The sequence below is a fragment of the Archocentrus centrarchus genome, unplaced genomic scaffold, assembly GCF_007364275.1.
Source record: "Archocentrus centrarchus isolate MPI-CPG fArcCen1 unplaced genomic scaffold, fArcCen1 scaffold_24_ctg1, whole genome shotgun sequence".
NCBI lineage: Eukaryota > Metazoa > Chordata > Actinopteri > Cichliformes > Cichlidae > Archocentrus > Archocentrus centrarchus.
The window spans coordinates 4858298-4885662 of NW_022060254.1; the positions used below are offsets into that span (position 1 = coordinate 4858298).

The 27365-nt window shown below is 42.5% G+C and overlaps 2 protein-coding genes across 3 annotated transcripts in view; both read right to left on the reverse strand.

Annotated features, from left to right (window-relative positions):
* Positions 1-27365, reverse strand: part of LOC115775636 (NLR family CARD domain-containing protein 3-like) — an 866494-nt gene that overhangs the window by 40782 nt on the left and 798347 nt on the right. The gene's annotated exons all lie outside the window — the stretch shown is intronic.
* LOC115775786 (zinc finger protein 239-like) lies at positions 12225-23855 on the reverse strand. Of its 2 annotated transcripts, none has more exons than XM_030723321.1 (3): positions 23830-23855; positions 19591-20187; positions 12225-12562 (listed from the first exon to the last, which is right to left on the reverse strand). In XM_030723321.1, exons 1-3 carry the CDS (start codon positions 23845-23847, stop codon positions 12461-12463), a joined length of 717 nt encoding a protein of 238 aa, XP_030579181.1. In that variant the 5' UTR covers positions 23848-23855; the 3' UTR covers positions 12225-12460. The 2 variants fall into 2 exon arrangements, with proteins under 2 accessions (XP_030579181.1, XP_030579180.1); XM_030723320.1 differs by lacking the exon at positions 12225-12562 and adding an exon at positions 17198-18870.

The window sequence follows — 27365 nt, forward strand, 5'->3', positions numbered from 1 at the left end:
CTTTTATGTGTGTCTCTGCTTCAACACACCTGAATATTGAAGTCATTAGCAGGCCTCTGGAGAACTTGACTGTATACTGAGGAGACAATTCAGCCATTTGATTCAGTTTTGTTGGATTAGGGACACATCTAAAAGCTGCGGGACACCGGGCCTCAACGCCTGGATTTTAGCATCCCTGTCTTAGGGTATTTATCTGCAATATAAAGTGCCTTGAGGCAACAGTGTGTTCGAATTTGGTGCTCTACAAATAAAATTGAATTGAATTGCCTCTGTTTGCATCTCTGTCACTGCAGGACCAACATGGACCAAGAACTCCGCGCTCTCAGGAGGCTGACAAACCTCACAGAAGGAAGGGAGGAAAAAAATACACCTGTGATCTGTGTGGGACCCATTTTGCTAGTAACTTTTCATCAAAAAGGCATCAAACCATCCACACTGGAGAGAGACCGTTCATCTGTGAGTTGTGTGGAAAGACTTTTACCCAGGCTGGAAGCTTAAAAACACACCAACGCAACCACAGTGGAGAGAAACCATACAGCTGTGATCAGTGTGGCAGAGCTTTTTCTCATAGTAGAACCTTACGGCTTCATCAAGTTACCCACTCTGGAATTAAGGCATACAGCTGTGATTATTGTGGAAAAACTTTCAGTCAGCTAGGGAGCAGAAATAGACACCTACGAATTCACACTGGAAATAATGTGTACTGCTGTGATCAGTGTGGCAAAAGGTTTGGGACAGACCAACAATTACAATGCCACATGTTTACCCACACTGAGGAGAGACCTTATCAATGCAACCTGTGTGACAAGACTTACAAAACTCCAGATTACCTGAAAAAACACCAACACATCCACAACAGAAAGAGACTCTACAAGTGCAGTTACTGTGAGGTATGCATTTTTATTTTGATTTTGTAATTTTAGCCTGACTGTTTGGAACAGCTCTGCTCATTAAATTTTGTTAGTATGCTAGCAATTTTACAGCATGTAAAGGCAGTGCTTTTAATTTTAGTTCAGATTTTTTAAAATTTCAGTTAGGATCATAAAAACACAAATAAGTTTTTGCAGTGTTTGCCTTCGGATATTGTGCTGTATCAGAGGACCGGGTCACCCAGGGGAATGCACCCCTTTTATTAATCCATTTACTAGTTGATTTTTTTGCTTCCCTGACCATAAGAATTAAATGGTTGCTTTTTTTTTTAAGATTCTGCACTTTCCTGGAATATGAGGTATTATTATTTCTGCATAAATGGGCCTTAATATTGGTTTACAGTGGCTATTTCTTCAGTCAGGTGTGTAAGAAACCATTTTATTATCATAAAAGAAATTAAAAAACCATAAAATAAAATCGCTTCACTTTTCTCATGTAATACACATGTAATATGGTAGAAAATTTTATGTTGAGACGGCAAAGTCATGCCCTTCTGCCGCTTTCGTCACGCGTTCTTGGTTCCAGACCAGCTAGCTTGCAGGGTCCAAGTTGAACCTGTTTTTCGGCCAAGCACCCAGTGTGTTCGTGGTGGAAAAACAGCTGGACGGTTCAAATACGGGCAGCGGCACCGGAACCCCATCGGTGGAAAAGTGGCTTGAGTGGTTTAACTTCTTCCTACCATATATAGGTCCATGTTACATTTGCCATTATTGCTCCTCAAGTGTCCCTAAAGAAGATAATAAGCTTGAATTCAAACTGATGACTCCTTATAGAAATGAGCACTGCTATTTTGCAGTCATATTGAAACACACTGGAGCCCTTACACTTATTTTGAACCATTATCTAAATTAACTTTAATTTCAAAGATCAATGGGACATAAAAATTTTATGCACAGAATATTCACTCTAGAGATGTTCCTGGTGACTAATTTCTTAGTCAATTAAACAAGGACAAAAATTAGACTAACAGACTAGTCTGAAACTTCAAAACACTCAAATATCAAATTAAATTTGATGCCTGTTTAATAGACAGTATCTCAAGTTGTATAAACAAAGGCCTCCTTTTTGCATTCTTTTATAATGAATCACATTTCAAATGCTGCTTAACCCTTTTACTACCACATGGGTCAAGGCCACCAGTGACCCCTGTGGTAGTAGAAGGGTTAACTGTGTGGCACTGAACATCGCGCATTATGAACCCTGCATGTTATACTTCAAACAACAAAAATAATAATGCATTACTGCAAACTATGTTCACACATCATTGAATATGATAATGTGACATCGGAAAAACAAATAAATTGTGACTTAATCATCTGGCTCATTGTTCCGTGCATTAGCAACAATGCTCATTGATCTACCATTCATGACACACATCAAAACAATACAATACAAACATCCATCCATTTTCTCCCTCTTATCTGGAGCAGCATCCCGAGCAGTGGAGCCGAGACCTCCTTCTCACCCAGTCACCTCCTGCAGCTTACCCTTTACGTTTTGGTCATGTCCCGGTATTTTCCATGTGGTGTCGGTCAACAGAAGCATAAAATGCTGGCACTTACTCTTCCCCTGAATGTACCTCTTCCAATATAAGCTGTTGCCTTTCTTTCCTGGTGAATTTATTGACATGGCAACTTGGGAAGTATGCCAGGCCAGCTCGTCCAATTGCAGAGGTCCCAACTAGGGACCTCTGCCTCAAATGCGACTCTGCCACCAGCAACTCTTCGCTAGCTTTCCACTTCCTGCCAGTGCGGACCTCAATTTGTGGTGCTGCTATCTTTGGGTCCTTGGAATCCCGATACTGCATGGCCTCTCTTGTTTGTCACACTAAAAAGCCTTCTGTGAGGCCTCTGAAGGGGAGCTGTAGGGGATTGCATGTGCCATACAGCACATTGCTGCTCAGGCTTCTGGGCAGGCCAAGCCATCTTTGCAGGAAACTGCTGATCTTCTTTTCCAGGGTCTCCACATACAATATTGGGATTCCATAAAGAAGTAGGTGCCACAATACCCTGGGCAAAACTGCATACTGCTACATCCATGCCTTGAATCGACCCGGCAGTCCCGATTTGTCACTCTTTATTAGCCAGGTGTCAAGGTCTTTGCTGGTCTTCTGGATGGTGGCACTGTCTCTTAGGCTATGGTCGAAGAATTTCCCCAGACGTTTAACTGGCTGCTCTGACAGTGTGGGAATGTGCGTTCCTGAGATGGTAAATTGGAACTTATCCAGAACTGTGTCTTTCTTAATTACCAGGGATCTTGACTTTTATGGCTTGAAGCTTATCCTTGCCCATGAGATGAGCTTCTCAAGTACTTGCAAGATCCATCTGTAGCTGAGAACTGACGTTGTTGTGACCGTCAGGTCATCCGTGAGGGCTCTAATGGGAGGGAATCACATACCTGACTTTGTCAAAAGACCTCGACACTCCACATCTGCTGATTTGATTACCATGTTCCTGGCCAGAGCAAAGAGGATGACTGAGATGGTGCACCTAGTTAGAATTCGCTTCTCACGCCTGTGCCAGTCAGATATGATAGCCCATGAAGTGCATCTCATCTGGAAGTCAGAAAACATTCTAGAAGATGAAACATCATGTACAGATCCAATATCTGACTAAAAACTCTAAAATGAATGATAATGTTACCTGTAAGCTTTAAATTAGTAGTTTATCAAAGGACACTTGCTGAGCAGTCTTTACCTTAGAAAGAATCTCCTCTTCCTCTCATGTCCTCTCTTTGTTCCACCGTTCTCCAGCTCACAGAGTCAAAGTGTGACTTGTTTGAAGGCTGCAGGAGAAAGTCTGTATGAAATGAGCCGTATGAAAAATGAACAGACACAGCTGTGTCCAAAATCACTCACAGCTCACTTATAGTGAGTCCCACAGTTTGTTGTGATGTATGAATGTAGTCTGTATAGTGTGATGGTGGCATATAGTATTTCATTAGCAGTATTGTAGTATTACTGTTGTATTCTGGTCCTAAATAAGCATTATAGTCTTACACTATTGTTATACTGTTACACACAGCTGTGTCCAAAATTACTCACTGCTCACTTACAGTGAGTCCCACAGTTTATCGTTGTGTATGGATGTATTGTGTATGGTATGGTGATATTGCAGTACTACAGTGGTATATTGCAGTGTTACAGTGGTTGATGATACTTTATTGATCCCACATGGGGAAATTACAGTTGTACTTTAGTATGACACTAATGTTATCATAGTATTAATGAGTAATACTACAGTATTATGGTGGTAGTATTCAGGGTTCTAAATTAACTTTTTTGATCACCAGCCAATGTGGCTGGTAACTCTCTAAAGTTACCGGCCAATCAGAATTTCCACTAGCCAAATTTTATGCAGTAAAAATAAGAGAAATGAGTGCCACTGAATGCATTTAAGCTTTAATTTTTAGGCTCTCCTGATGACTTTGTGCTTTCTCATGGTCCTTTATTGTCTTTATTGTCTGGACTTTAAAATTATTGGTTCCGACCACAAAATTGTTAGTTTTGTTCTTTTCTTTCCCGTAAGTGCGGCAATTTTGACAAAACGTTACTACATTTTCATTGTCAAACACTAGCCATTCACGGCCCGTCAGCCATTTGGCATTAAATTTTCTTTTTTTGTTTTCTCTGTCCTCATCATCACCTGCCTCGTTCCTCTTCTCGCTCCCCCCCCCCCCCCCCCCCCCCCCCCAGCTGCCCCACTCTCCAAGTCCCAACCACTGCTGCATTTAGGTTAAAAGTTTTTACTAAGCTAACGTTAACTCCCTCCTCTTTCAGTGTGCTCTCTGTTTAGTTCTGGCCCCGTTTACTTCGCTTCTACCTTGAGTTGCTCTCTGAAGTCTGTTCAGTGGTAGCATTCATTTCCATGGTTTCTCGTGCTATTTTCACTACAAACTGCGCGCAGCCAATGGGCATATTGGCTGCGCGCAGTTTGTTAAGGCATATAGTGTTCATGGGAAATGTAGCAAGTACTGCCAGGGGATAAATGACAGAGAACAGAGCCTTATGTATCATACATGTAATGCCTCTTGCATCACTGGCAAAATTGGCTAGTAAGTTTTTATTAACACCTGCCAAAATAATTTTTTACCCGCATTTGGCGGGTTGGTGGGTGTTAATTTAGAACCCTGGTAATATTGCAGTTCTTGTAATGTGTTGTAATGTAAACAGTAAATTGTAATTGGACGTTGGCAGAGATGCTCTTTATTCCAGGTGACGTACAGGATAAAAATGTTGAAGGAATTCCCTGACTTACACTGTCTTTGTGTCTTTGTTTAGAAGCAGAGCCACACAGATGGATCCAGTTCTCAACCCTGCCATCGCTGTGGTGGTGTGAAAGCGTTTTGCTGTGACCTTTGTGGGAAAACTTTCAGTCATCAGGACAACCTAAAAGTACATCTGCGTAGACACACTGGACACAAACTGAACTACTGCAAAGAATGTGGGAGAAGCTTCACCAGAACAAGTGCATTAAAACGTCATGAACTCATCCACAGTGGGGTTAAAAAGCACATCTGTGACCAGTGTGGGTCATCCTTCACCACTGCAGGCCACCTTAAAGCACATAAACGAGTCCACACAGGAGAGAAACCATACAAGTGCAGACACTGTGACAAAAGCTTCCCACAATCAGGTCATCGTAACGATCATGAAAGTACCCACATTGAAGGGAACTACAGCTGTGACCAGTGTGACAAGAGCTTCAGGAATCTCACTTCATACTCCCGACACAAGCGATTCCACGCTGCAAAGAAACTGTTTCACTGTTACCAATGTGCAAAAACATTCACTTCATTATCTGCTCTGTGCAAACATCAACGTGATCATGCAATCATTCCCATCATTGCATCACAATGAATCTGCAGACGGTTGGGTTTATTTTTTTTACTCAATGAATAAAATGACAACTGCTTAAAAGTAAACTCATTTTTGTGAATGCAGCTGACTCACAGTGACATCGAAATAGAAGTCTCAGACATCTGCCCACTGAGTTTGCGTTGAATCTTTTTATAATCCTTTAGATACTTTTGATTTTAGTCATGGATGTAAACTTAAACATAATCAGCATTTTAACACTGACCTAAAGAATGTGGTAGAGACTCATGGATCAGTATTTGCAGTCATTCACTCAAATATTTCTCCCACCACCTGAGTCATATATTTCAGTACCTTTCCAGTAAGTCTTCACAGACACAGCAATGCAGCGAGTGTACGGAAAGGTGTTGTAGTAATCCTTGCTCCTAAATACAGTTCTCCCAAAACTCTAAATGATTTTACACCAGCTGCTCTTAAAACCTTCCAATATGAACTGAAGCGATCACCAGGATGTGAAACAGAAGCTGCTGTGTCTTTATGTCCAAAAAAGATGTAAACTGATGCTAAACTGAAGCTGGGCTGTACTTCTGTGTAATACCAATCTGTACCACAAGATGGAGCAGTGAGTCAGTGTAACCTTTATTTAATCTGGCAAAGAAGTCGTTCTTATTTCCAGTGGTGGCCTGCAGAAGGCAAAGCCTCTTGAGGAAATGGGGGTGAAGCAGCAAAGAAATATTGACAGTTAAAAACAGCAGCACAGATCAGAAAACATCTCAGGAGCATTTTAAAGTTTGCAGATGACTCTGTTGTTAGTCAGCTCCAGGACAGTGAGAACAGCCATAGCCCAGTCCTCTGGAATTTTCCTAATGTTGTTAAATGCTTTGTCTGTGACTTCCTTTGGTTTAGTGTGGTAGGCCATGGCTGATGTCTCTGTCAGTAAGAAGGCTGTAAACTGACACTGATGATGATAATGTAGAGCGCACTGGAGCTGTTTGATTTTTAAGACCATAAACATAGATTTTTATGAACAAATCAGTGTTTCTCTTCCATTATGTAGGGTGGATTTGTTCTTGTTTCCTTCACTGTGTTTGATTCTGTTTCTGTGATGTTTGGAAAGGTTTTCATTTTCACATGGATGAGCAGCTGAAAGCAAACCAAATGTACCTGCAGGAACAAATAAACCCACCTGAACCTGAAGCCATCTGATATTTGTGTTGATGAATATGACCACCCTGACACACATTGACACTCTCTCTTTGTAATTTGGAATCAGAATCAATTTTATTGTCATTGTATGTCAAACATATAATGGACATATTAGTACATATTTTAGTAATTAACCATGGGCCTCAATATCTACCCTTATTGTGGTAAATGTAACACAGAGTTCAAGAGGACATATGTATATGTACACATGATTGCACTAATAATAATAATAATAATAAATAATCCATCCATTCTCTTCTGCTGATTCGGGGGCAGGAGCCTAAGCAGAGAAGTCCAGGCTTCCCTCTCCCCAGCCACCTCCTCCAGCTCATCCGGAGGGACCCCAAGGCATTCCCAGGCCAGCTGAGAGATATAATCTCCCCAGCGTGTCCTGGGTCTACCACGGGGCTTCCTCCCGGTGGGACATGCCCGGAACACCTCACCCAAGAGGTGGCCAGGAGGCATCCTAATCAGATGCCCAAGCCACCTCAACTGGCTCCTTTCGATGTGGAGGAGCAGTGGCTCTACTCTGAGCCCCTCCCGGCTGGCCGCACTCCTCACCTTATCTCTAAGGGAGAGGCCAGCCACCCTTCGAAGGAAACTCATTTCTGCCGCTTGTGTTCGTGATTTTATTCTTTCGGTCACTACCCAAAGCTCATGACCATAGGTGAGGGTAGGAACGTAGATAGACCGGTAAATCGACAGCTTCGCTTTTACATTAAGCTCCTTCTTCATCAGGACAGACCGGTGCAGCGTCCGCATCACTGTAGAAGCAGCCCTGATCCGTCTGTCGAGCTCCCGCTCCCTTCTCCCATCACTTGTGAACAAGACCCTGAGATACTTGAACTCCTACACTTGGGGCAAGCACTTGTCCCTGAGCCGGAGAGGGCACTCCACCCTTTTCCAGCTGAGGACCATTGCCTCAGACTTAGAGGTGCTGATTCTCATGACAGCAGCTTCACACTCGGCTGCAAACAATTCCACTGCAAGCTGGAGGCCACCCCCTGATGAAGCCAACAGGACTGCATCAACTGCAAAGAGCAGAGATGAGATTCTGAGGCCACCAAGGAAGAAGCCCTCCGCCACCTGGCTACACCTAAAATTCTGTCCATAAAAATTATGAACAGAATCAGTGACAAAGGGCAGCCCTGACGGAGTCCAACAACAGGAAATGAGTCTGACTTATTACCGGTTATATGGACCAAGATCTCACTGCGGACTGAATGGCCTGCAACAATGGGCCAGACACCCCATACTCCCGCAGGACCTCCCAAAGGACACCCCGAGGGACACGGTCGAATGCCTTCTCCAAGTCCACAAAGCACATGTAGACTGGTTGGGCAAACTCCCACACATACTCGAATATCCTTAAGAGGATAAAGAGCTGGTCCAGCGTTCCGCGACCAGGACGAAAACCGCATTGTTCCTCCTGGACCTGAGGTTCGACTAATGGACGGACCCTTCTTTCAAGCACCCTGGCAGAGAACTTACCAAGGAGGCTGAGGAGTGTGATCCCCTGAAAGTTGGAGCACACCCTCCGGTCTCCCTTCTTAAAGATGGGGACCACCACGCCGGTCTGCCAATCCAATGGCACTGCCCCAGATCTCCACGCGATGTTGCAGAGGCGTGTCAACCAAGACAGCCCTACAACATCCAGAGCCTTCAGGAATTGAGGGCGAATCTCGTCCACCCCAGGGGCCCTGCCACCAAGGAGTTGTTTAACTGCCTCAGTGACCTCACCCCCAGTGATGGTCAAGTCATCCCCCTCGTCCCCAGACTCTGCTTCCACTACAGAAGGCGTGTCAGTGGGATTCAGGAGGTCCTCGAAGTATTCCTTCCACCGTCTGACTATAGCCTCAGTTGAAGTCAGCAGCACCCCACCCGCACTATAAACCATGTGAGTGGAGCACTGCTTTCCCCTCCTGAGTTGCCTGACAGTTTGCCAGAATCACTTCGATGCTGTCCGAAAGTCTTGTTCCATAGCCTCACCAAACTCCTCCCACACCCGAGTTTTTGTGTCGGCCACTCCCCGAGCTGCATTCCACTTGGCCTGCCGATATCTGTCAGCTGCCTCCGGAGTCCCACAGGTTAACCAAGCCCGATAGGACTCTTTCTTCAGCTTGATGGCTCCCTTCACCTCCGGTGACCACCATCTGGTTCGGGGGTTACCACCACGGCAGGCACCAACCACCTTGCAGCCACAGCTCTGAGCAGCAGCCTCAACAACGGAGGTGCGGAACATGGTCCATTCGGACTCAATATCCTCAGCCTCCCTCGGAATGCTGTCAAAGTTCTGCCAGAGGAAGGATTTGAAGATCTCCCGGACTGGGGCTTCTGCCACGCATTCCCAGCCCACCCTCACAATACGTTTAGGTGCACCAGGTCTGTCCAGCATCTTCCCCCACCACCTGATCCAACTCACCACCAGGTGGTGATCATTTGACAGCTCAGCTCCTCTCTTCACCCGAGTGTCCAGAACATACGGCCGCAGATGTGATGATACAATTACAAAATCGATCATCGACCTGCGACCTAGGGTGTCCTGGTGCCATGTGCACTTATGGACATGCTTATGTTCGAACATGGTGTTTGTTATGGACAAACTGTGGTTTGCGCAGAAGTCTAATAACAAAACACCATTCGGGTTCAGATTGGGCAGGCTGTTCCTCCCAATCACGCCCCTCCAGGTCTCACTGTCATTGCCCACGTGAGCGTTGAAGTCTCTCAGCAAGACTATGGAGTCACCAGATGGAGCACTCTCCAGCGACTCCAAAAAGGGTGGGTACTCTGAACTGTCATTCAGCGCATAAGCGCAAACAACAGTCAGGACCCGTTCCCTGGCCCGAAGGCGCAGGGAAACTACCCTTTTGTCCACCGGTGAAAGCTCCGACATACAGGCAGCAAGATACAAGAATACCTACCCCAGCTTGCCGCCTCTCACTGAGGGTAATTCCAGATTGGAACAGAGTCCAGTCCTTCTCCAGGAGACTGGTTCCTGAGCCCAGGCCATGCGTTGAGGTGAGCCCAACTATATCTAGCTGGTATCTCTCAACCTCACGCACTAGCTCAGGCTCCTTCCCCACCAGAGAGGTGACATTCCATGTCCCAATAGCCAGTCTTGATAGCCAGGGATAGGTACGCCAGGGCCTCCGCCCTTGACCACCACTCGACCCCTACGACGCCTCCTGTGACTGGTGGGCCTACAGGAGGGTGGGCCTATGTAACCTCTTTGGGCTGCGCCCGGCTGAGCACCATGGGTTAATGCTTGGCCACCAGACGCTCTCCCTCGAGCTCCCTTCCCAGGCCTGGCTCCAGGGTGGGGCCTCGGTAACCCTATCCCGGGGAGGGTAAACTGTTCCCTTGCTGTTTCAAACATAGGGGTCTTCTGATTATTAGTATTATTAGTATATTATTAGTATTATAGTTAGTGTTGCAATGACATTGAAAACAATATACTGACATTTTATGACTTTTTTTTAATCAGTGGGAAACTTTATACCAGTTTTAGTGTACATTTTGGTGCAATGTAGGCATCAACACACTGTTATAATGTAAAACAATGGTTTTCTGAGTCTAAATGTGCCATTCTGATTTCTTCCAAGTTATGGAATAAAAGGCTTGTTAGATAATGTTTGTGATGTCATCATTTTAGATTGGGAGAAAGTGTGCCCTATAGAAAATGATGCTGAAAAGATGATTTACTGGATTCAAATTTAGAATCTGTTTTAACTTTCATTAATGTACATTTGGGAACAAAATTTATTCATGTATATTTATTAAAATAGTAACATAAATATGACAATACATTTTGAATGTTAAATTTAAGTGATCAAATAGTGTTTGAGTGAAAGAAATTGAGTTAGGTTAAAATAAAGTCACCATATTGCACTGGAGGGAAGTGATTGCAGAGCTTAAATCATTTTGTGGCCTCTGGCCTATTAAAGATGGAGGGGAATCGCTTTTGAGAAGTCCGAGGAGAAGGAGGCAGAGGAAAAGATAAGAAGACAGTATAGGTGAGATCCACTCAAAAGAACCAAACAAATAATTGCATATTCAGAGGCGACAGTTTATAATAGAAAGAGCTGCTAAATCTAAGTCTTTTCCATTATTGGGACCTTGTTTAAACCATGTGACCATAACCAGACATTAAAATGACTAAGTAACAGATCCGTAAACCGGGTTCAGATCAGAGTCCACTCACACAGCGGAACTGATCTGGAATGGATCAGGAAACTGGAAAAGTGCAGGACCGGTCATTTCCCCGCTGTCCCAGATCCATTTTGGATCGCTGCTTGTGGCTTGTTGATATCAGCTGTCTGGACAGCTGCAGCAACAACAGCTGGTTCTAAGCTAACATTATGCCTGCTAAATTTAGACTCAAGTGTCCTAAAATCTCACTTTCCCTCTGATCCAGTCTGATTCCATCCTCACATGGATGAGAGTTTATTCTAAGTGTTGCAGGTCAGTGATGATGGATCCACTCCAAAGACAGTGTTACTAACAGAGGCTAACAGCAGCATAAACACCAGGGCTCACTGACAGAAAGAGGTCAGGATGTCCTCAGCAGCTCACCTCAGTATCACTGACACTCAGCAGAGCTTCACTCACTTGTATCGAACTCCTTTCTCAAAGTTTTCCAGCCTCCTCCAGAGTAACATGTGGAAGCGTCTCACCGGCACACTGACAGCTCAGTTAAACAGTGGACTGACAGCAGCACTCACCACACACAATATTTAACTGAAACACATATTTTTGTTCCTAATCTGCTGCTAAATTTTGATATGATTCAAACATGTTAAAATATAGTGTGTACAAAAATGTTTTTATACACAAACAGCAGCAGAAACGTTTTTAGTTCAATGTTAAAGAGTAAAAGTGGATTTATGTTAATAGTAACTCTGCTGTGGCTGTCACAGAGCCATCAACTATCAGTGAAGCTGATCTTAGATCAGATTAATAAATGTTTACATTAAAGCAAAGCTGATGTTTCTGTCTGGAAACCTTCTAAAAAATAAAGCAGAAATAAAGAGATCCTCAATAAAAAGTGAGCTTGTTGCAGCCCATCAGTGTGATGTTCACTGAACAATGACTTCAAAAAGGAAATGTTCATAAACTGTGGGAAAAACTTTATTGATCTAAAACACTCTAAGAACAGTTCAGACATTCAGACATCAGTTTGAGGCAATTAAGCTCAAAATCATTATTTACATGAACCAAACTAAGAAAAGCAGTCAGACTGTCTTAAATTCATATTTAGAGTTATAAACATCCTCATACATCCACCCACCCCACAGAAAGAGTGTAAATCTGTGGGAACCACTGAGAACTGTGTTTGACTCACTCAGTAAGAAACTGCTTCAGCTTCTGTTTATATCTCTGGACATAAATCTCTGCTTCATCTGTGAGTCCAGTTTTTAGGAAATGTCAGTTTCACATGTCTAACAAAAAGTTCTGACTCCATAAAGTCCTCCATCCAAATCTGCTTGTGTCTGTGGAGCAGTAGTAGCATCATCTTCTTTCACAGGAACAGCAGCACACCTCCATCTCTCTGCTGCAGGCTGAAGGCTTTAGGATGTGTTCAGGGGCAGCCTGGGAAACATGACTCTGCATCTGTAATCACACAAGCAGCAGCACTTCAATGAACTTCTATTGAACACATCAGTTTATAGTGTTAGTGTCAGCAGCAGCCTTTAAGCATGAAGTCTGTCTGATATATAAGAATAGGTAGAAATGTCTGAACCCTTCCACACGTGCATAAATATAATACTACTTAATAATCTGCTTATTTAATAATTTACTACAAAGAGATCTGTGTGTTTGAGGTCTTATTAGATGTCAGTAAAATGTGGAGTCACTGAACTTGATAATCCTGCACTGCTGTGAAAACTCTGCAAAGCTGTCACAGCTGAAAGTTGATTTTTTTTTTCCTCTATAATAAGTGTAATGTAAAAATGAGTCGCAGTCACCATAAACTGCCATGAACCGCTGTGTGGAAGGCAGGAACTGGATCCTATTGCAGACTCATGAGACAAGACTGAACTTAGAAACATGCAGCTTTATTTGCTGCTAAATTCAGGCAAGGCATCCAAAATATAAACTGGGCTGGACAGGAGCCAGGAATACACTAATAAGGAAGAAACCTGGTAAAACAACAGAACACACAGCGTAGGAACGCCGACACTACAAAGAAGTGAAGACGACACAGATGATTTAAACAAGAGGCAACGAGAGGAGAGGAGATTAGGAATTAAAGAGAGACAACAGAATGTGAAAGAGCAGAACAGAAACAGTGGCTCACTGACCCAGGACCAGCACAGAAACATGCACAGGCACATATCAGGACTAGCTTAAAGCTCTGCTGCTCACTGGGAAAACTGGAGTCTGATGCAGCTTTGTAGTTTTTTGGAGCCCCAGCCCAAGGAGTCACTGCAGTGGTCTCAGTCAAATAATTACCATGACTTTTTAATGCAGTCAGTTTATAGTCAGTTTGGTGACACCATTGCTCTGTGGCTGCAGATTGTTTTAAACATGACTCACACAGGAGGAATGTCTTCCATGCGTCCAGCTGATTTTCCCACATTCTTCCCATTCCCATATTACCTACAGTGATACATAAGTAATGTGTTAAATTACACACACACACGCGCGCGAGTGTGTGCTCCTTTTGATGACGCTCACAGTAAAATGTGCTGACTGATATTTGCCTGCTTTTTGATACATTTTAAAAAGCTTCATTTACTTAAACATCAAATACATTTGTGTGTGTAAAATGTGCAGAAAGAGCAGGAAACACACACACAAGCGAATGACACACACTCACTGCCCTCACTACAGGCAGCACAGACTGTCAGCACTCCATAGTTAACTCATAAGTCATATTTACAGGTGGAAGAACAGACTCAGTGACAGACTGCTGCTGCTTCAGACAGATAGGATCCATTTCAAGAGTGAACACTCAGTAAATTTGATGCACAAAATCTTATTTAAAAAAAAATCTGCAACAAATTAATAAATGCGTATCTTATTTGTGCATCTGCAGAGGTAACAATAATGATAATCCAAAAGAGGACCGAACAAGCTCATGACTGCTTATAAGTGTTTCCTCTTGAAATGATGCAACATGCAACAATTGAAAACAGTACAATCTAAAATGCTTAAGATGAAAAAGGTGTGCTGTGGGGAATACCCTGCTCTGTCTGTGAGGTCAAATAAAGAGCTTTCTACAGGCCGAGGAGAATGACACTGAAACAGCAGCTTTAATTAAGAAAGTTTGGACAAAGTCTATAGACTATGTTTTTTCTCTCTATTTTTATGAACATATTTAAACATATATGGTTCAAAATACTCACATATCCTTGATTGTCTATAGTTGCAAGATGGAACCAAAGGGGCCACTTTACAGGAGAGCCAAAACAAAACAAAAATATGACCATAGTTTGCTCTTAATTTTTATACTGATTTTAGTTTAAGCATGTTTCTTTTTACAAATTGATGACACAATGCTTAATGAACAATACTGTATTTGCCGTAAATGCACTTACACCCTTTTGGCACCAACTTCTTCTGTGCATTCAGATTTAAGCCTTTTGGCATTTGTTGAATAACTTTATTTCTATTAATATTTTACTTCTGTAATTTTGACAGTAGATAGAGCACATCAAGAGCTTTCATTTGATATATATATATACCTCAATTTTGACCAAAATGTCACTTAAGCCCCTATGGCTCCAAGAACTCGAAAGGAAATAATGAATCTATGCAGGAAACTCCAAAAAGCCTGAGTGAAAATAATGGTGACATTCATGCTACAGAAGCAAAATACTTGACACATATTAAAAGGGAATTAAAGGAAATGAAATTTGTTTTTAAAGAGAGACACACCCAAGACGATGGGTGGGGCAGTTGTAAATGTTCCTAATTTGAAAACGCTCCAGTGTCGGGTGGGGGTTTTCTCACATGAACAAGCAAAGGTGCCACTACAGAGACCATACACATGCACGAGAACGTCCATGCACACGCATCATGTGATTATCATGTGATTTGGGTGTGGGGGCAAAAAAGGGGAATAATATAACTACTTGAGGGTCTACATTGCTGTCTCTAGTAATGCATCCAACTGAGTAGTTCCAGTAGTTAGATACAATTGGCAGCTCTGCCCTTAAGTGATCTGTGCACTTGCTGAATTAACTTTAGTGGCCAGCCGCAGTGCAATCAAAGACAAATACGTTCAACCAAACTTCACAAATATTGTCTCGGATAAAAGCCGCCCACAAGGGTCCTCGTGTCTCCTTATTTGCTTCAGTTTGGTGTCATCACCCCTTTAAACCTGCTCAGCTTGATGAAGTGTTTGTGGTCTGCAGAGGTGAAGGTATTCGGATTCTGGCAGATCTGTACATTGATGACAGTTTGCACCATGTTGACAGCTCTGCACCAAATCCAGTCTTCCAAACTCACATTTCTTTTTCTCATTACCTCCAAATCAGACACCATGTCAAGGAGGAGTTATCCAGTTATGAAACTGCTTCAACTCATCATTTGTCCGAGCTCTCGGCTCTCCCTCCAGGCTCCAAACACTTCATATTAAAGCTTGTTGACTGTTTTTAGATTTCTGGATCTTCACTTTCTATACAGGAAGCTTGAGCCAAGGACTTAAACACAGAACTGTGGGTAGATTTTTGGGAAGAATGGTCCCTGATAAACAAGTGCTCCATCAACGTGCACTACAAACTGATTCAGCATGAGGTGATGCACAGGCTGCATTACTGCAAAACCAAACAGAACCTTCCATCAAGATCTTCTCAGTGGGATGTTTTACCATTTGTTCTAGAGAGAACATTCCCACGGTGTTGGAAAGAAGGAAAGATGAGCTTTACAGAGATATTGAAGTCTGTGTTACATTTACCACAAAAAGGCCAGATATCAATGCCCTTGGTTAATTACTAACAAATACACAGTTAGAGGAAATGTGAGTGTAGTCATATTCATCAACATAAACATCAGATGGCTTCAGGTTCAGGTGAGTTTATTTGTTCCTGCAGGTACATTTGGTTTGAATTCAGCAGCTCATCCATGTGAAAGTGAAAACCTTTCTAAACATCACAGACAACAGAAACAGAATCAAACACAGTGAAGGAAAAAAATCCATGTTTATGGTCTTAAAAATCAAACAGCTCTTCATCATCTTCATCACCGTCACTGCAGCAGCCTTCTTACTGACAGAGACATCACCCATGGCCTGCCACACTAAACCAAAGGAAGTCACAGACAAAGCATTAAACAGCATTAAGAAAAGCCCAGAGGACTGGGCCATGGCTGTTCTCACTGTCCTGGAGCTGACAGATCATCAACAGAGTCATCTGCAAACTTTAAAATGCTCCTGAGATGTTTTCTGATGTGTGCTGCTGTTTTTAACTTACATTTCTTTGCTGCCTCACCACCATTTCCTCAAGAGGCCTTGCCTTTTGCAGGCCATCTCTGGAAATAAGAACGACTTCTTTGTCTAATTAAATAAAGGTTACACTGACTTACTGCTCCATCTTGTGGTACAGATTGGTATTACACAGACGTACAGCCCATCCTCACTTCAACTTCAGTTTACATCTTTTTTGGACATAAAGACACAGCAGCTTCTGTTTCACATTCTGGTGATTGCTTTAGCTCATATTGGAAGGTTTTAAGAGCAGCTGGTGTGAAATCATTTAGAGTTTACTGGATTTAGGAGCAGGGATTACCACAGCATCTTTCGATACACTCGCTGCATGCTGTGTCTGTGAAGACTTACTGGAAATGTACTGAAATGTATGATTCAGCTGATGGGGGGAATATTTGAGTGAATGACTGAAGATCCTGTTGATCCATGAGTCTCTTTTCCACCTTCTTTAGGTCAGAGTTAAAATGCTGATTATATTTAAGTTTACATCCATGACTAAAATCCAAAGCAAACCCAAATTCAACGCTAACTCAGTGGGCAGATGTCTGAGACTTGGATTTCTACGTCACTGTGAGTCAGCTGCATTCACAAAAATGCTGTGTTTGAATTGTAATACCTGCTCTGTACTTCCTAAATCTGTCCTCTTCCTGACAACACTTCCACATATCACTGTAATACAAAGAAAACTAACACAAACGAATGAAAAGGAAAGGAAAAAACCTACGTTAATATAAATCCACACTTGGAATAACTGGATTAAAATCTAAAATTATAAAAAGAAAATAAAAAGTAATTAAAAACAGTAGTTCTTGTATTATTACTTGGTACAAAGTAACATTTGTACCAAGTCAGAGTTGAACAGTAACAACTCTGACTTGGTACAAATGGCTATTAATGGCCTTCTAATATTCATAACCACAGACCAGGTCACCAGTGAGAACTTATTTAATAATTAAATTCTAATGAGACACGATGTCTGTAGTTATTAATGGCTACTGCTTATTAAACACAGAGTGCTGCACTGACTGGACCAACCTTTAAGTACTTCTTAAAGATAAAGTTTTGCTGCAGTATCAGTCAGATATAAGAGACATTTCTATAATACAAGAACTACTGTTTGTGGAAGCATTGAAATTTAACTGGGAAACCCGGGATAACGTTTTAGAGCAAATAAAAATTAAAAACCTTGATGTGCGTGTGTGTGTGTAATATCCACATGTCCAGCTTACTAAATGTGAGATTAAGGATTATTCACTGCCAGTCCAGAAATCAGAGCTACCTCATCAGATCCAAGTGTGACATTAACTGACACGCTTTGTAGGAGATTCCATTGGAATTCTGTGGAGCCAGATCTCACAGTTTGAACCTGCAACCAGAAGAGGATCATTTGCACCTTTTCCACTGACTGGGTGCCGATGCCAAGTGCTCGAACTGTTAAGTGTTTTTCCACCGCAAGATAACTCGTGCTCAGCTCAAAAACAGGTTCCGTTCCAGCACCGTAAACTAGCTGATCTGTAACCCAGAATGTGCAGAAGGACGTGGTCTTCCATCGTAACGTAATACTTTCCAGCACAAGGTGCGTATTACACAAAAAAAGCAATACGATTTTCACAGGCTTGAAGTAGGTTCAGAAAGCTTCCTGCTGTATCAGTTAATAACAAATAAAAGCAAGCAAAGTGTGTCCTTGCCGTGTTGCTTGTAATTGCTGTCTTAATATAACTTGTGCCTCACACAAATGTTGCAGTAGTTTTGTTTGGATCATAAAATATGTTTGCAGCACAAGAAATTAGGTTTTCAAAAGGGGGCCGTGTTCTGCCATAATTTTGCCCTTTGGCTTCTGTTTCCAAATGAGGACACCAGCACCTTGTCAGTGGAAATATGGTAACCGTGCCTCTGCAGATTCATTGTGATCCACTGATGTTAATGATTTCAGCTCTGCATGATCACGATGATGTTTGGACAGAGCAGATAATGAAGTGAATGTTTTTGCACATTGGTAACAGCGTAACAGTTTCTTTGTAGCGTGGGATCGTTTGTGTTTAGAGTATGAACGGAGATTCCCGAAGCTCTTGTCACACTGGTCACAGTTGTAGTTCCCTTTAATGTGTGTACTTTCATGAAGGTTACGACTACCTGAACAGGAGAAGCTTTTGTCACAGTGTCTGCACTTGTATGGTTTCTCTCCTGTGTGGATTCGTTTATGCCTTTTAAGGTCACCTGCAGTGGTGAACGATGACCCACACTGGTCACAGAGGTGCTTTTTAACCCCACTGTGGAAGAGTTCATGCTGTTTTAATTCACTTGTTGTGGGGAAGCTTCTCCCACATTCTTTACAGTAGTTCAGTTTGTGTCCAGTGTGTCTACGCAGATGTACTTTTAGGTTTTCCTGATGACTGAAAGTTTTCCCACAAAAGTCACAGAGAAATGCTTTCCCACCACTACAGCGATGACAGGGTTGAGAACTGGATCCATCTGTGTTACTCTGCTTCTGAAAAAGGACACAAATCAATTTAACTCTGTTAAAAACTGCCACCAAATCAGTTTCACACCCAGGCTAAGTGTCTCAATCTGAAGCCAAAATCCTGTTTTTGGTCAGCACATTTGTTTTTGTATAGCCATCAATATCAGTGGCGGTTATAAAAAAATGTTCTCTTCATTATTATGAGATATTTCATAGTTTCAATAACTGCACCAATTTGGTACCTAGGATGTTTGATCTGTTTGCAATAAACACTGAAGGACCTCTGTGTACTTGGAGGGTCTGTAACTCTGAAAAATTACAGCCTGTGAAGGGAAGATTATGTAATGGAGATGTGCACAAACTAAAATCAATGCACAAAAAAGACAGCTGATTCTGAGAGGGTCAGGTGAGAGGCAATGATTGATATTCTATAAAATTACTCTACTGTAATAGAGCTAAAACACTCTTTTTGGGGCTTTATATTAGTAAAAATAATAATACAGACATTAAGATGGAACTGACAGAATCTTAAATAATTTGGTGATATGAATTTGTGCCATTACAAAAGTAATAATTTAGTTTCTTATGATCATGGAATGAAAAATCATAACTGAAATTAAAATATGATGACTCTCCCAGCACTGCCTTTGCATGCAGTAGAATTGCTGACATCCCAACACAATTTAATGAACAGAGCTGTTCCAAACAGTCAGGCTAAAATTACAAGATCAAAATAAAAATACATACCTCACAGTAACTGCACTTGTAGAGTCTCTTTCTGCTGTGGCTCTGTTGATGTGCTTTCAAGTAATTTGGAGCCTTAAAAGTCTTATCGCACAGGTCACATTGATAAGGTCTCTCCTCAGTGTGGGTAAGCATATGGCGTTGTAAATCTGAGTCTGTTGCACACATTTTGCCACACTGATCACAGCAGTACACATCCTGTCCAGTGTGAATGCGCCGGTGTCTATTTCTGTTCCCTGGCTGGCTGAAAGTTTTTCCACAGTAGTTACAGCTGTATGCCTTAATTCCAGAGTGGGTAACTTGATGAAGCCGTAAGTTGCTACTGTGCGTGAAACATCTGCCACACTGATCACAGCTGTAAGGTTTCTCTCCACTGTGGATGAGTTGATGTGGTTTCAAGCTTCCAGCCCTAGTAAAAGACTTTCCACACAAGTCACAGCTGAAAGGTTTCTCTCCAGTGTGGATCACTTGATGCCTTTGTAATGAAATCTTGCTGGTAAAATGGTTCCCACACTGATCACAGGTGTATTTTTTTCCTCCCTTCCTTCTGAGAGGTTTGTCAGCCTCCTGAGCGAGGTGACTTCTCGCTCCATGTTGGTCCTGCAGGGACAGAGAAACAAACAAGAGGCAGTGAGTGAAATGCAGTCGTGGAACAAACTGAGTCTTTCAAATCCCTCAAGATACTAGTTTTAAACCTGAGGTTGAAGCATAGCAACAAACACATTATTATGCCCTGATACTTAAAATCTCAGAACTTTCTGTGCTCCCTTTTGTTTGTTCCATTTGATAGTTGAATACCTTGGACTAATAGGATGGTTGTTTTTTCTCTTTCAGCCGTCCTTTTTGGGCCCTCTCACCCTGAGAGGCACTACCCTCGACTTACCAACGGGGGTCTCAAACGAGAAGCAGGCGGCTTCTCCTGTCTTGGAAGTTAGTTCAGTTAGGTTTTTACATGTTAGTGTTACTGTTCTATGTTGTTTAGGGGCACTGAAACAAAATTTAGTTTTGCCTATTACAATGTTAAATAATCTAAAAATTGCTTCTTTGAATGTAAATGGCCTAAGTAACCCAGTAAAAAGAAAAAGGGTTTTAACAAAAATGAAAAAAAGATGGAGCACAAATAGTCTTCCTACAGGAGACACACATGTCCAAGCAGGAGCATAACAAATTTAAAATCGCTTGGCTACTTAAATACATTTTATAGCTCCTGTAGAAACAGCAGGAAAAGAGGGGTAGCTACCCTTATCTCTAATGATTTACATTTTCAGCTGATCACTGAAAAGGGGGATAAGGAGGGTAGGTTTAATATTGTGAAGGGAAGAATTGATGGTGTTGTGGTCACGTTTGTCAATGTTTACGTCCCACCTGAGAGCGACAGAAAATTCTTCAAACTGCTATTTAACACAATAGTTTCAATAAGCGAGGGAGTGTTGGTCTGTGCAGGTGATTGGAATACAATTTTGAATCATACTTTGGATACAACAAGCTCTAGAAGACAAAAAATTGGCAGATCAAAAGACCTCAATTTTTTAATAAATGAGACTGGGATGTTTGGAGTGTGGAGGTCTCTCCACCGTAAAGTGAAGGACTTTACCCACTATTCTTTGACTCACCAAGTTCACTCTAGAATTTTTTTCTGATGAACATTTTGGATAGAAATAGAGTGACGGGGTGTTCAATTGGAATAATTCAAATATTTGTTCAACCCAGAGTCACATTGTGGCAACTAAACCCAGGCATACTTAATAAGGAAAGCACCACAAAGGAACTCAAGAAGGAAATAGCGGACTGCATTAAAGACAACAATGACGGTCAGGTAAATCCAACAATGGTTTGGGATGCACTTAAAGCAGTAATGAGAGGGAAATTAATTTCGAGGACAGCATATCTAAAGAAGAAGAAAAGAGCAGAACACGATGACTTAGAAAAAACATTTAGGAATCTGGAACTAGAATAGCAACAATGCAGCAATAATCAAGACCTGGCCAACCAAATTAATGCACTTAAAACGAGGATTAATGATAAGCTTCGGGAGGAATTAGAGGAAAAAATGAGATTTTCAAAACAAACTTTTTATGAATCGGGTCCGAGAGCTGCAAAAATATTGGCAAGACATCTCCGGAAGCAACACTTAAAGCAATCAGTAACAAAAATTAGGGATCCTCTAACGAATAATCTTACATATGATACTAAACAAATCTGCCAGACTTTTGAAAATTATTATAAAACATTATATGCCTGCCCCACATTAGCGGATGAAAAAGACATTTCTCAATACCTGGCATCATTGGACTTGCCATCCTTAGGTACAAATCAAACTGAAGCGTTAACTACCGCTATTATGAAAAAAGAACTGGACATTGCAATTGGTAATTTGAAAACGAACAAGTGCCCCAGTAGCAACGAGTACCCAAGTGAATGGTATAAAATCTTTAAGGAAGAACTCGCTCCTGTTTTGCTTGACTCTATGAATTGGAGTCTAGATAGAGCAGAGATACCATCCTCCTGGAGAGAGGCAGTGATTTCTGTCCTCCCTAAAGAGGGGAAAAACATAGAATACTGCGAATCACACTGCCCAATCTCTGTTCTCAATGTGGACTATAAGTTGTTTACCTCCATAATCTCTAAGAGATTGGAGAATCTCCTCCCAGATTTAATCCACGAGGACCAAACAGGATTCATAAAAGGCAAGCAAACACATAATATTAGACGAACGCTGCATGTTATAGATCAGGCTAAAAAGGAAAAGCTTAGTGTGGCACTGCTCAGCCTTGATGCTGAGAAAGCTTTTGATCGGGTCAGTTAGCCCTTCTTATACAGAGTACTTGAGCATTTAGGCTTCAAGGACAAATTCATCAGATGCATACAATCTCTCTATAGCCAGTGTTCTTGCTAGCAGTTGATCGCCAGGCGCTGTGCCGGGCTGAGGATTTCACCTTCACTTTCAGAGCTCTCTCAAAAGCAGACTACAACTAGTTCTAAAAGTCGGAGGGAATTTGGTTGGAAGTTCCTAATTAGATTCTTCATTACCCCTCACATTATAAATAGACAGAGGGGGACACAACAATGTTGAAGGCAGTGTGGGCATTTGAATGCCAATCACGTTCACATATTTTGGTCTTGCTTAAAATTACAGCCTTTTTAGGGTATTATTTCTCAAAGGATCAAGTATATTATGGGGTAAAGGATCCCTATGGATCCTAAGATTTTCTTGTTGGGCCATTTATCTGGTGTGGCAATCCCAAAAGATGACCTTTATCTTTTTTAAAATTTTGATTGTTGCATGCAAAAAGGCCATCACAAAGTCTTGGCGAAAGTCTGAACCACCTCGGACAGAAGAGTGGCAAGAAATTGTGGAGGAGATTCATGATATGGAAAAGTTGACACACACCCTGTGGTTAAGAGGTCATTTGTAAAACAAACGCTGGGCAAAATGGTTAGCTTACAAATTAAAAGAAGCATAAAGATCTTCTATTAAGTATTTTGGTTTGAAAACTTGACAGTGCCCCCTTTTGTCTTGGTTGGTTTTTTTTTTTGCTGTTTGTTGTTGGCTTCTGTTTCCTTTTTATGTTTTCTTAATCCTTGTAAAACTTTAATCGTTTCTATTGCTGTTGTATGTTATTAAAAACTACTAAATAAAGAGCTTTAAAAAACAATCTCAGAGCTGACAGACGGCAATGTTCTAGCTAGCCATTCATCGCCAGCATTGTGCCTTGCTGAGACGCCCGGGCTGAGGATTTCACTGCTCCATTTTCGGAACTCTGCTGTCACTGCATTTAGAAAACAGGAGGGCACCTCGCGGACTCTGCCCCAGCTAGGTTGCTGCTATTATCGCCGCTTGCACCTGTATCATTTGACCGCAATTTGCAATCTACCACAGAGCACGGGCAGTTTCATTCACAATGTGCATGCGTGATCTTGCTACGGTCATGCGCTCACTTGATTTGGAAAAAAACAACACTTTAACGCAAGTGGATCGCTGACATGTTTTTCGACGCCCTCACTGCTCTGTGCTGTGAGTGTGCATGTGCGTGTGTTCTGCTTGCTATGCAGAGAATGTCAGCTGTTTTTTTCTTTACTTCAGCTGTAGCCACCAGAAAGGATCGCTATAACCAGTTTGCTAGTGGGGGCTGCCATTAGCACTAGTGATTGGTGCTAACTGGCACCATAATAAAACAAACCAACAGCAGCTGATGAAGTCACACAGTTTCAATAATAGTGTAACACTGATATTTTTCTCACCTGTTGTGTTGAACTCATTGTTTCCTCTGTAGAGGCTGAAAATGTTCCTCTGCTGCTCCGTCAGACTCTCCTCCTCCTGATAATCAGCTGCAGGAGAACAGATCTTTATTAGAAGCTACCACACTGCACTGTTTGGGGGAATGAGCCCTTTAAGGCTGGATTTGGATTGATACACTTTTGTGGGATACGGCCGGTTCTAGCCTGCTATGTTAGGGTGGGCATCTAGAAACAGTAGGTGGGAAACTTGTTTGAAACAAAGACAGAAGGTCTGAACAGCCGACTATTAACCCACAGGTTTGTGGTTGGAGTCCCTGTTCATGTGCTGACATCTCTGAGACGACTGTTTGTATTTGATCCCTGACAAAAAAGAAGCAGAGAAAACAAAAACCTGAGCAAAGCAACATTTAGAGGATTCATTTATTCAAATTGTTCCAGCAGCTACAGGATGGTTTCTACAGGCTGAAGAACATCAGTCAGTGCAGGAATCAACATCTGCACAGTGATTTTCTATCAGAGGAACAAAGTGAATGCAGACACACACAGAGACAGACTCTCTCCAAACCCTCAGAACAAAAGCTGTCCATCTTTGTGTGTCTGTCAAAATGCTTTTTACACATCCTGCTGGAATCAGTGTTGTTACAGCTGCAGTCAAAGCAAGATGGAAACCATCAAGAAGGAAAGTTCAGATCCACTCAGACTAAATGTCTTCAGTCAGTGTGTCAGCCTCCAGTTACCACCACTGCTGCACCTCCACTGACTGTTACCCCCTTTCCACCACCGGGGTTCCGGTGCCGGTGCTGTTCCCAAAGGAACCAGCGAAAAGCTTAGGAACAGGCTTGCGTTTCCACCGTGCTTGCGAACCGCTCCTTTACGTATGAGTGTGGCAGGTCCTCGTCTGGACACGGAAACCGAAGAGCGCAAACGTGGGAGAACGCGCTCCCCTGTCTTGTGCTGCGAACACATTTTATGGTACAAACCAAACTACTGCAGCATCTGTGTGCAGCACAGAGGGAAACACAGACAGAAAATACAAGCAAGACGACAAGTACGCACTTTGCGTCCTTTTATCTGTGATATGAACTGATACAAAGCAGCAAATTCAGCCTTAAGACCCAACCTAATTCACAGCCATGAAAATTGCTTCGCTTTTCTCATGTAATACACATGTAATATGGTAGAAAACTTGATGTTGAGATGGCAGAGTCACACCCTTCTGCCGCTTTCATCACGCGGTCTTGGTTCCAGACCAGCTAGCTTGCGGGACCCGAGTTGAACCCGTTTTTCGGCCGAGAACCGAGTGCGTTGGAAAAACCACTAAACAGTTCAAATACTGGCACCGGCACTGGAACCCCATCGGTGGACGGCAGTTTGGTGCTACATTTGAACCTCATGAGATTTTGTGCACAAAGTGAAAAACAGCAGAAAATCAGCATCATCGCTCCTGGAAGGAGAGCTGAGAGTGAGGTTTGGATTCTACTCTGCTGAGAACAAAGACAACTGGAGACACCACAGCAGAGCAGCTCCTCCTGTTCTGCTTCATCAGGTTCACCACCTGGGGCACATGTGTAGTTGGTGCATCCTGATCTAAAGTCTCACACAGACTCACACTGACCATCTGAAAATGAATTGTATGTCACTCTGACACAAGTAAACACTTGATGCCTCATGTGCCTCTTTTTCACAACCACGTCAGCAAAGCAGCCTGAAAGTCCTGTGATGTCATTTGTAAGTGATATAAACACAATGATAACTCCACTGAGCTGCCTCTGGATTTTGTCATCAGCCACTGAGCACAAAAAAGTCTGTCTCTCTTGTGAAAGAGTTGCTCTCATGACTCATCTAGTGACATCACTGCCTGGCATGCAGTATGTTGAAGTCACATCTTGAGCTCGACTCAGATCACTTGGACCTCTGGCAGAACAGGTGCTGAAAAAGTACCAGGTACTACCATCTGATGGAAAACCCTAAAAACTGAGCTGAGTGCAGTCAAGCTGAGTAAGCAGTAATGGAAAAAGGCCAACAGATACACAAACCATGCTTCACAGTAGGGCTGCAACTAATGACTATTTTGATCGTCGATTAGTCATCAACTATTGAAACAATTATTCGACTAATCGGATTATCAATCAAATAATTATGAAATGGCACTCTTGGGTACATTAAATGCATGATATATAAGTGTAACTCTCCTGGATTATATGCAAAAATTATCGCTATTGATCTAATAAGGCCTGGTTTAGCGCTCTGCGTCGGTCCTACGTACATAACTGAAAATCCTCTCTGAACATCCTGACATGCACCTCGAGAATCTCTTTTCTCTCCTCTCTCTCCCTCCCCTCAACTCCTGCTCTCTGCACATCATTTTAGGAGTTCACTTCCTCTCACGTGTTCATCCACAGCAGCTGGACAATAAAGTTTATTGTGACCCTGATACTGCAGCAGATCGCTCTCATCCATTTCCTGTTCTCCCTTCAAATAGAAATGAGGCTGTAGAGGTTTGGAGCAGGCAGAAAAACAGAGTTTCTGCTCCACCTTCTCCCAGCATGCTGAGCTAATGATTAGCTGGTGTTTGTCTCCAAACACTCTCTCACTCTCCTCTCAGCGTGTTCGCAATAAAGTGAACAGACACCGAGGAGAGCAGCAGAAGAGCTCATTCAGGAGCTCAGCTCCAGATTAACTGAACTCACATTAAAGTTAGCTCCTGCTTACCTTTAGATGACAAGCTGCGGGATGAAGCTGCAACTCTTTCCAAACACATAGACATCAGCGAGCACACACATGCGCGCTTCACGGCAGACACATCCCACTTCCGGTTAATCCCACTGAACAGGAAGTGGCTGCGATTGAGTCGGGAGCGCAGCAGGGGGCGCTCCAGAGTCGAGTCTGAGCTCCCAAAGAAATGAGTCCAAATCCGTCCTTCCTCCTTTTCCTGATCACTTTACCTTCATGTGGATGGAAAACGTCATGAGGTGAAGGAAAGGAGTGAAGGAGAGTTGATAAGGAGTTAGGAGCCTCAGACTGCTCTGACACTGATTAATAATGTGATGGAGGATGACACGAGTCTGCTGGGTGGAAACTCCAAAGTCCTGAAGATGGACGCTTAGATGTTTGTCCAGCGTGTTGTTGCAGTGTTGTTTCATGCAGCTCATATAAAAGCAGAGCAGCAGCAGGAACATCTGCCTTCATCACTGAGGCTGTCATTGGAGAGAAAAAGGAGCAGGAAGCCCATAAAGTCACATTCAATGTTGGTCACATTGTGAGTCGCTGCTCATTCTGTGCGCTCATATTTCCTCTTCCTGTTGCAGAGATGATCCAGTGTAATTCCTTCTTTATGAAGACTCACTAGCCACTTTATTAGGTACACCTGTCCAGCTGCATTCTAACACAGAGGTCAGAGGTGAAGGTCAGGCTGCTTTGAAGTGGGTTACAGCAGCAGAAGACCACAGCGAGTGCCCCTGCTGTCAGCTAAGAACAGGAAACTGAGGCTACAGTTCACACAGGCTCAGCAGACGTGGACAACAGAAGATAAAGAACAC

Excerpts from the sequence above, each read along its gene's own strand:
- LOC115775786 (XM_030723320.1), bottom strand. Across the intron at positions 18,871-19,590 it reads ACAAGTGCAGTTACTGTGAG|AAGCAGAGTAACACAGATGG; the intron begins GTATGTATTTTT and ends GTCCTTTTTCAG.